General features: G+C 49.3%; 1 protein-coding gene across 3 annotated transcripts; it reads right to left on the bottom strand.

The window, feature by feature from the left end:
* Positions 1 to 405: 405 nt before the first annotated feature.
* On the bottom strand, positions 406 to 6,468 carry LOC119329801 (cadmium/zinc-transporting ATPase HMA2-like). 3 transcript variants are annotated; one of them, XM_037602893.1, is made up of 10 exons: positions 6,379 to 6,468; positions 5,604 to 5,831; positions 4,918 to 5,181; positions 4,463 to 4,560; positions 3,376 to 3,631; positions 3,128 to 3,265; positions 2,698 to 3,025; positions 2,367 to 2,569; positions 2,022 to 2,218; positions 406 to 1,936 (listed from the first exon to the last, which is right to left on the bottom strand). In XM_037602893.1, exons 2-10 carry the CDS (start codon positions 5,818 to 5,820, stop codon positions 761 to 763), a joined length of 2,877 nt encoding a protein of 958 aa, XP_037458790.1. In that variant the 5' UTR covers positions 5,821 to 5,831; positions 6,379 to 6,468; the 3' UTR covers positions 406 to 760. The 3 variants fall into 3 exon arrangements, with proteins under 3 accessions (XP_037458790.1, XP_037458789.1, XP_037458791.1); XM_037602892.1 differs by lacking the exon at positions 6,379 to 6,468 and adding an exon at positions 5,963 to 6,234; XM_037602894.1 differs by lacking the exon at positions 5,604 to 5,831 and having other exon boundaries at positions 6,379 to 6,397.
* Between the last annotated feature and the right edge of the window lie 3,328 nt (positions 6,469 to 9,796).

Consider the following 9,796-nt stretch of genomic DNA (forward strand, 5'->3'; position numbering starts at 1 on the left):
AGAAAATAACATCATTACACTAGTACATGATTCCCTCATCAGCAGCATTCGAAGTTGCCTACTAGCAATGTTTGAGGGGCACAAATCGGCCGCTCAATAATTGTGGGATGGTGGAGAAATGGAAGAAAAATCGGCCGCTCAATAATTGCAGGATGGTGGAGAAATGGAAGAAAAATCAAACGAAGATCATGGCGCAAACCGGCCGCTCAATAATTGCGGGATGGTGGAGAAATGGAAGAAAAATCAAACGAAGATGGCTGCTGCTCGATCCCAATCCAACGCTAGGTGATGCGTCCGGATTTGTTGCGAAATCTCGGTGGTTTGGAATTTAGTAATTTCGACTATTTTGGTCTTATTATGAACGAAATTATGTTTTCGTATATTCGTAGTCGAAGTTGAAGAAGATTTACGAAACACATAGAGCATTGCTGCTTTATTCTACAAGTTGAAGACACAAATCCATGTGACATTCATGGGAGACTCCTCATAACCTAGCCGATTTAGAGGTCTTTGATAAACACAAAACTCAAGTAAGCTACACCTTAGCCAATATAAAAACAAACACGAACTTCTCTTAAAAGGAGCCTATTAGGACGTTACGATCCCATTTCTACTGTTACTCGAAGCCGGATCAATCAACAGGCAAAGGACGCAAGAAAGCGGCATCCCATCCCATCCCATCCCATCCCCACCGATTTTCAGCAGCAGCAAAGCCCTCTTCTTGAGCTGCTGCTGATGTATACTGTAGGGTAGTTCCATCCTACTCCACCACGATCTCAGGCATCGTCAGCATGCTTGCGTGGCCGCCGCCGCCGCCGCACCTGCTCGCCCTGGCGCTCCGGCAACACCGCCTGGTTTCTCCGGCAGCGCAACCGGCCCGCCGGCTCGAGCACACGCCCCCCGCTTTGGTTCCGCATCCCTCGTCGCGTACCGTGTCGCAGCAGTCGGCCGGAGCTGGGGCGCAGGCTTTCGCCTTGGCGTGACGCCCGCAGTTTTCCTCCTCGTGCTCTTCGCTCTGGTGACTGCATTGGATTTGTTGCTGGTCAGCAGCTGACGCGTCGATCAGTATGGAGTGCTCTTGGATTGCCTCGGCCGAGCTGGTGCTGTGCTCGTCGTGCTTCTCTTTGCGCTGGCCATGGCCATGGGAAATGTTCTTTCTTGTCACCAATTGGCTGCTCGCCTCTTTGCTGTGGTGGTGGCCCTGACCATGATCTTGACAGTGGTGGCTGTCCGTGGGGTGCAGCTTGCTCGGTTCTTTGCAGTGGCCATGGCCATGACCTTCACATCCATGCCTCTGGGGGTGGTGGGGGGTGCCGGGCTCTTTGTGGTCGCCATGCCCATGCCCGTGCTGATGATGTTCATCGCCGCAAGCATGGCCACCAGCAGACGACGAATCCGCGCAGCCGCCAGTCGCTTTGCACGGACCGCCCGAGCAATGGTGGGACATGCCATGCTTCCCGGGGCGAGATCCATGGTGAGAAGAAGCGCAGCATTTCTTCCCCCTCCCGCCGTCTCCCCCCCTCAGCAACATCATGCTGTACATGATCACCAGCAAGCACGTGCCGACGTCCGCCAGCACCGCCGCCCAGACGAGCGGGTGCCCGGCGAGCGCGAGCCCGACGATGGCGAGCTTCGTCGCGACAGAGAAGACGATGTTGGTGACGATGGTCCGGCGCGTCCTCCTCGCCAGCCGGATGGCCTTGGGGATCCTGCGGACGTCGTTGGACATGAGCGTGACGTGGCTCGTCTCCATGGCGACGGCCGAGCCGGACACGCCCATGGAGACGCCGACGTCGGCCCTGGCCAGCGCCGGGGCGTCGTTCATGCCGTCGCCGACCATCAGCGTGGGGCCGTCCCTCGCCTTGAGCTCGTCGACGATCCGCACCTTGTCTTCCGGCAAAAGTTCAGAGTGAACCTCGGCTAGAACATTTCCCAGCTGCCAGAAACACACTAGTTAGTTAGAGGCTGTTTGGGTCCTAGAAATGAAGAGAGTGCACAACTGCCAGAGATTTTATTTTTACCTGGTTCTGGGCATAGGTGGCAGCGGCAGTGCTATCGCCTGTGAGCATCACTGACTTGATGCCCATGGATCTCAGCTCCCTGATGGCTTCTGCCGATCCAGTTCGGCAGACGTCCGAGAGACCGAATAGCCCGACCAACTCCTTGTTGCAGGCCACGTATCCAACGGTGACCCCTTTGATGTCATTTACCTCTGGAACTAGAACATGAAAATATTCTAACAAGATTATTTACTAACTCAAAAAAACAGTGTTTCAGACAAGGGATATTCCTGAGGTTCGGTGCAGTGCTAAGTGCTAACTAGCAACAGAACTGTTTCACATGAAGATTCACATTTCTTTACCAACCTGTTTCACATGAAGCCCTCGACAAGATTCTTCTGTTCCCGACGTATACGCCTTGCCCGTCGATTTCACCGTAAATCCCCTCACCGGGGTAAATCTGAAACTCCACCACATTCTCCGATTTCGGTTCCACCGAGTTTGATCGAGCATAACCAACAAGGGCAGCTGCCATTGGGTGGCTCGACCTGCTCTCCACGCTCGACACCCTGCAGAATCCATGAAATTAAGTAGATATACATAAATACGCAACACACAAGAAACTTGAAGAAAACAAGAGTGCCAGAAGAAGTTGATTCAGTTCAGAGCGTGACATGTACAGGGGACTGGCACTCACCAGTAGAGCAGCTGTTGCTTTGTAACACGTTCTCCGACTGCCCGGAACTCCGCGACGGAGAACTCTCCGCTAGTGATTGTGCCGGTTTTGTCGAAAGCCGCGACTTTGATCCCGGCCAAGGACTCGAGCACATCCCCTCCTTTGATGAGCAGCCCGGTCCTGGCGGCCTTGAGCAGCGCACAGAAGGTGGCGACCGGCGTCGACAGAACCAGAGCGCACGGGCAGGCGCTCACCAGAAGCACCAGGGCCAGCTGAAACCAGTGCCTGAGGTTGCGCGCTCTCACGATCACTGGCGTCACCGCCACCGCCGCTGCCATGACGATCACCGCTGCAGGTGCACTCATGGAAAACAATGAGAAAAGAAAACCCAAATGATGATCAACTATTTTTGTGCAAGTATCTGAATCTATTTAGCAGCTTAATTATATACCAGGCGTGTAGTACTTGGCGCAGGTGTCGATGAGCCTCTGCGTCTCCGATCTGCTGTTCTGGGCCTCTTCAACCAGCCTCGCCATCTTGGCCACCGCCGAGTTGTCGGCCATGGCCGTGGTCCTCACGGAAATGTAGCCTGAAATCACCATTGCCAGTAATGTATACAGAGCACAGACAGGATGAACACAGACATTTTCTTTTTCTTTTTGACAGGACAAAACTGAGACAATGTCTGTGAGCTCATACCGTCTATGTTGAGGGTGCCGGCCCAGACCTCCGAGTCCGTCTGTTTGGCCACCGGGAAGGACTCTCCGGTGAGGGTCTGCTCGTCGACCTCGCTCCGCCCGTCGACGACGACGCCGTCTATCGGAACGACCTCCCCCGCCTTGACAGCGATCACCGTGTTGACCTTCACGTCCTGGGCCGCGACCACCTGCCCCGTCTCTGCTAGCACGGCGTTCTGTGGTGCCATGCTCATCAGCGACGCCATCCCCGCAGTGGCCTGTACACGTCAACGGAGCATCTAATCATTTTCTCGCATGGAAAAGGATAGCACCTTTTTTTTCTTTCGAAAAGGGGGAATTCCCCGGCCTCTGCATCAGAAAGATGCATACGGCCATCTTATTAACCAAAAAGTGCCTTTAAGAACTTGCAGTACTAAGAGATGTATTGCTTTTAGTGGGGGAGTACGACTAATTTTAACATGCTCCCTCTTACCTCCTCTTTTCATATGCATGAGGGATAAGAATGTAAGATTTAATTAGACCACTACTTAATCAAATCAATGATTAAGATCTACTATTATGTAGTCTTAGGATCTTACCTCTCATATGAAAAGGGGAGGTAAGAGGGACAATCATAAAATTTGCCGGGGACTAATAATAAAGTTGCATTTTGCCTGCCAGCCTTCTTTCCAAGGAATAATTAGGTTCCCTGATTATCTAACTCCACTAGGTATAAAGCACTTGTTGTCGCTTGGCTGACAATTTCCGGCCAGCAGAGGGCATGCTCAAACGGCCCAGCCAAACGGCGAGCAATGGCAGACAAAAAATCTGTTGGTAAAGATGTATGGGGGCTAGCTAGCTAGTGCACGTCCAGATCCCACAAGCCTCTGGACCCCTTTACTGCTAAGTGGGTTCTAATGAGAGGACCTCGGCAATCATGCAACTGTTTCCTCTTTTGAGCCTAAAGATCGAAACTATTTCTTCTTTTCTTCCTTTTTTCGATCAAACTATGTGTGTGTGTGTGTGTGTGTGTGTGTGTGAGAGAGAGAGAGAGAGAGAGAGAGAGAGAGAGAGAGAGAGAGAGAGAGAGAGGAATGAGATTGTGAGACCTTGCAGCTCGCCCTTGTCTCGAGCCACTCGGCCGTGGTGAAGAGGAAGACGATGAAGCCAGCCTCGGAGTAGTCCTTGAGTGCAATTGCCCCAGCAACTGAAAAGGTGGCGGTAAAGTAAAACATGTAAGAAAGGTGTGGCTAAATATCAGTCTACCGAGACTTAACCAAATCTCAATCAAGTGACATAACGTATAAAAGGAAAAAGAAAAAGAATTCGCACGGAATTTTTTAGTTGGAATTTTGCATGGATCTTTCACATAAGATCTCACAAATATAGCATCAAACGAGACTTGGTTTTCTCAGAGTTAATTCTGGTACACAAACAAAATCTCTAAAAACAATGCCCGGAAGAAAATGTTACTTTGTGCTAAAGGAATCTGATACCCTATCTGGGGTGACATGACCCGGCCACATCCACATTCACCTGGCAGAAAAAAAAAATACAAACTTACCTGCGATGAGCATGAGTATGTTGACGTCCAGGGTGAGCCTCCGCGCGGCGGCGACGCTTCTGAGAACGATGGGCGGCAGGCCGGCGGCCGTGGCGACGAGCGCGAGCCACCTCAGCGGGCGCCAGAAGTGCTCGAAGAGCGAGACGACCAGGAGGACGCCGCAGACGAGCACGTAGGGGCTCGGCCATTTGTTGATCTTGTTCTGGCCTGCGCCGCCGTACGCCCGCACCGACGCCTCTAGCCTTGCCTGGTTCAGCGCCTTGACTGAAACGACAAAAGGAATGAGCGGCCGGGAAAAGGCTTCAGTTTCTGTATGTGTTGTTGCATTGCAGGTGTAAAATTATTCGGAGTCAGCGATTATTAATATGGGTTCAAGAAGGTACTTCCTCAGTAAATAAATACTCCCTCTATAAAAAGATATAAAAGCGTTTAGATCAGTGGGAGTGATAACCAAAACTTTTAGCACACCTCTAGGTTGACTTATGCGACACGACTGTCGACCCGTAGTTGGTTGTTCAGTTGTGTGTGCTTTTATCGACGGGTAGTATTTGTGCGATGAGCAAAGATTATTTTGGGTCGAGAAGGAGAGTAGTAGAGAGCAGGGACACATGTTGGATCCGGTTCAGGAAGAAAGAAGCGCTGGAAGAGCCAAAGCAACGACTTGACGCATGCGTTGATTGCCTCACCGATCTGGGCCTGGGAGATGGCGGCGGCGTCGTGCACGACGATGACGGTCCGGGAGGGCACGACGACGGTGACCTTGTGCACGCCGGCGAGCGGCTCGAGGAGCTTCTCCACCAGCGGCACCTCCGACGGGCAGCAGATGCCCAGCACGTCGAAGTAGCTCTTCTCCTGCCTGCCCGCCATCTCCCTCCCTCGCACTCTTGGCGTTTTCTTGGTCATGTGGAAAGAACCTGCACGTGATACGCGCCGGCAGCAAGTGAGTAGACAAGGAGTGTGGTTCTCGCGCTAGCTAGTGTGGCGTGGATGGTTCACGGATTAACGAATGGGATGGAATCTTAGCCGGCTCTCGCCATGAACTTACACCCGACCCGGCGCCGGCGACCCTCGTATGTGACCTGCCGGCCGGCGTCGCAGTTGGAGGCGGAAGCAGGGAGGCAGGATGTGTGGTGGTGGTGCGCTAGCTTAGCTGCGGGACTTGTTGGGAGGGGGGGCGAGAGTATTTATGGAGGATCCTGTGCAGTGCAGTGCAGTGGAGTGGACACAGGGGTCTGAGGGAGAGGGAGAGAGAGAGAGAGAGAGAGGGAGGGATAGGTGGATGCTGACGAAGGGAGCACTGAGGCGGCGGACTGGAGAGCTCGGCAACGGCAACCCTGCCTTTTTCCTCGCCCAGGGCTTGTCCTTAGTTAAACAAATGTCGCACACGGAATGTAGAGACAGAGGCCAGAGAGAGAGAGAGAGAGTGTGTGAGAGAGAGAAGATGGAGATGCGTGCACTCACCAGTCACCAATGGAGGAAAGGGAAGCGTGGCCGGCTCGCTGAAAGTACCAGAAAGCAGAGAGAGAGAGAGAGAGTGGAGAGTGGAGGAAGAAGGAAAGGGAAAGAGATAGGGAAAGAGATAGGGAAGTCTCTAGTCCGTAAAAAGTCCTTCCCTATTTATTTTCAGAGACTAAAAAGTCTCTAGTCCCTTCGTAGAGGTTATTAAATGACCATGTTGCCCCTAATATATAGAAAAATAACAATTAAACAATATGGGATGACGGCCAATGGGTGCATGGAGGGGCATTGTTGGAAAAGTCCCAAAAAATCCCAAAAAGACTCTCCTTGATAGTCTTCTTCATTTAGTCTCAAATGACTAGTTTAGTCCCTAAAAAGTCTCTTCCGTTTGGTAAAAAAGTCTCTAAGAGACACTTTTTCTAGTCCCTATACAAAAAAGTCCCTGGAAACAAACACCCCGTGAAACGCAACTCCATCCACCTTTTCGTTTTTGACCGCGCGCCCCGTTTCGTCTGTGGCACGCTCCTTAATTAATCCGCACTTGAGAAAAAGTTTTTGCCTTTCCGTACGCATCGTTTCTTGCTAACCCATTTTCTTCTCCTATTATACAATTTTGTTGTGGCACGCTCCATACTCACTCTGTTCTTAAATATTTGTCTTTCTAGAGATTTCAACAAGTGGTTACATACGGAACAAAATGAGTGAATCTACACTCTAAAATTTGTCTATATACATCTGCATGTGATAGTGTATTTGAAATCTTTTAAAAGACAAATATTTAGGAACGGAGGGAGTATGTACCTACAATCTTTGTCAGAGGATATCCTAATGCAATTACCAACGGCGCTACTTACAGCACATCTAGATATATTGTAGCAAAACTATAAGTGATAGGTGTCACAAGTAATAGCACTTCTATTTCTTTTCTTTTTTCGAGAAAATAGCATTTCTTTCTCAAAGGAAAAGAGAAATAGCACTTCTTTTTCAATAGTGGAACTCAGCGTACATTCTCCGTTCCCTTCTCAGCTGCCTGCTTCCGTTTCTATATTTGTTTTCGGAGAAATGAAACCAAAAGGTATTCTGATCATTATCAAGAAGGAAAAAACAATGGCCAGTTTAATGGAAAGACAAAAAATAGACAAAATGAGTAGCAAAAACATTATATCAAAAAACTATAATGCCGTCTTCTTCCTTTGATTGTACATTCCGTACACACCTTTGGATACCACTCTTCTTTTCTTTTACTGACAAAAAGGAAAACTAAATGTTTTTCTCTTCCCAATACAGTTACCAATGATTTACTGACCACTGACTTCATTCGACCATCCATGGATCTACCAATATTACTGATTTTGTCTCAACTCATATTAATTTCCTTGTCATTAGTGGAGAGCCACTTTCTAGTTTGGCCTCACTTTTCGCTTCTATTTCAGTAGATCTTTTTTTCTTGCGGTCAAAAGGTCTTTTCCTTTGGAATGCGTAGGTTTTGCTTAACCAATGTGCGGATCAACATCGCTAGCAATCGAAAATGATACATGAGACCTCCTCAACGGAACAACATCCCACCGTATTACACTACTATCGTAGAAAAGGTCACACAAAAAGGACTCATTTTACACAGAGTGATGCTATACTTTTTAATAAAACGAGTAATTTGAAGGGAAACTTATGACTAGTTCTAAAAAAGTTGGACTTTTGATGGAGTATCTTTTGAAATAAAACCTATGATAATTCAGTGTGGCCCATGAATTCTAGGTACATATTTACTGCACCCGCGTCTAGTGGCAGAGTTAGTTAATGGCAGGGTAGCCCAACAAGTGTTAGATTTCCCCCTTGCCTATATATTATAGCAATGCTCAGAAAATATATTATATCAACATGAGAAAATAAATAAATTCATATAAACAATTTCACAGTTGAACCATCCAGACCACGGGCTAGCTAATATTGGTCGGTCTAGCGGTAACAATGCTTGTTGGTTGAGCCAGGTTCTATACAGTGTATCTAAGTTTGTATTAATAGACTATAATACTATTATTGAGGATTTATCCCGCAAAAAGAACCAACTGACCACACCTCATGCCCCAGGTTAATCCTCTCTCTTTCTCTCTCTTGTAAAGTGGGATGGGAATCGTTGCATGCTACCACGTACTTGGCCATCTATAAACGAAGTTAGAGTCGGCGCGAATATATGGATTGATTTCGGAATATTATTCCTGCATGGCCGCTACTAACACCTGACTGCGTGTAGATCGATGGGCAACGTCCTGTCGATCGGATGCTTGGTGAGTAGAAGAGGGAAAGCGAGTGCAGAAACGGGATCGATGCCGAACCTATTCGATCTCCTCCTTTGGCGAAAGATTATATATACCATATATATACTCGATCAACAAACCGTTGCCGGTGTCGATGGGCGATAGTCCTGCCAGCCTCACGTAAATCGATCTCTTTAGCAGCCTGATCTGCGTTTACACTGACTCGGGTGAGCCTGCAGTGAGGCGTGCGTCCGAAATTTTGCGCAAACGTATGCATGCAGTGTTGGAAATATGAGCAAATTACTACGAGATTTAATCCGAATGAACAGAAGATAAATCATGACTATATCAATAGGGATTAAACTAATCATGTGAACTAGCATAGCAGATGAAAAGATCACATCTAGGGCACATACTAGAAAGATGAATTCTACCACGATCTCGAACAGGAAGGATAGAATCACATACGGTGCAGCGGAAGCAACACCGCCGGCGTTGACGTTGTCACCCATGTCGTCGAGGACGAGGTTGGCGAGGTCGGGGAAGAAGTCGTCGTTCGCGAAGTCATCGCTGCCAGCAGTCGCGCGAGTGCGCTCCCCAAAAACCTGATCGCCCCTCTCCCGTACAGGATCACGAGAGGCGGGGTTCCGCAGGCCTGCTGTCCCTTCTCCCGGTGCACGCCGAAAGGAGGGATGGAGAAGACTTGCTTGGCGGCGCAGTGATCTGGAACGGTGGTGAGAAACCATACGAAGCGGCGGCCGCTAGGGTAGACGTCTTCCTGACTATATAGTGCGGGCCGGGTAGGTCGTGGGAATAAACCCCACGTCCAAGTCGTTACGATCCAAAAAAATCGGAAACGGTTCAGTAATTAACGCGTCCGTTAATTATTAATTAATGACTCATTAATTTTCCCGAGCAGCAAAAATATAGACAACGTGCATAGCTCTGTCCTCGGCTCGGCTCAACCCCGCAACCCGCGGCGCGGGGCGGCGTGGCGAGGCGAGCGAGGAGGAGGAGCGCGCGTGTAGGTCTTCTCTTCTCATGCTCATACAAGTGGTAGAAGAGCTCACCTTATAAAGAGGTGCAACTCTCTTTCAACTTCCGAGGTGGGACTAAACTTTAGCCTCACTCACTCCACTCACATGTGTGCATGAATGGGCCAAGAG

This window comes from Triticum dicoccoides, chromosome 7A, assembly GCF_002162155.2.
Source record: "Triticum dicoccoides isolate Atlit2015 ecotype Zavitan chromosome 7A, WEW_v2.0, whole genome shotgun sequence".
NCBI lineage: Eukaryota > Viridiplantae > Streptophyta > Magnoliopsida > Poales > Poaceae > Triticum > Triticum dicoccoides.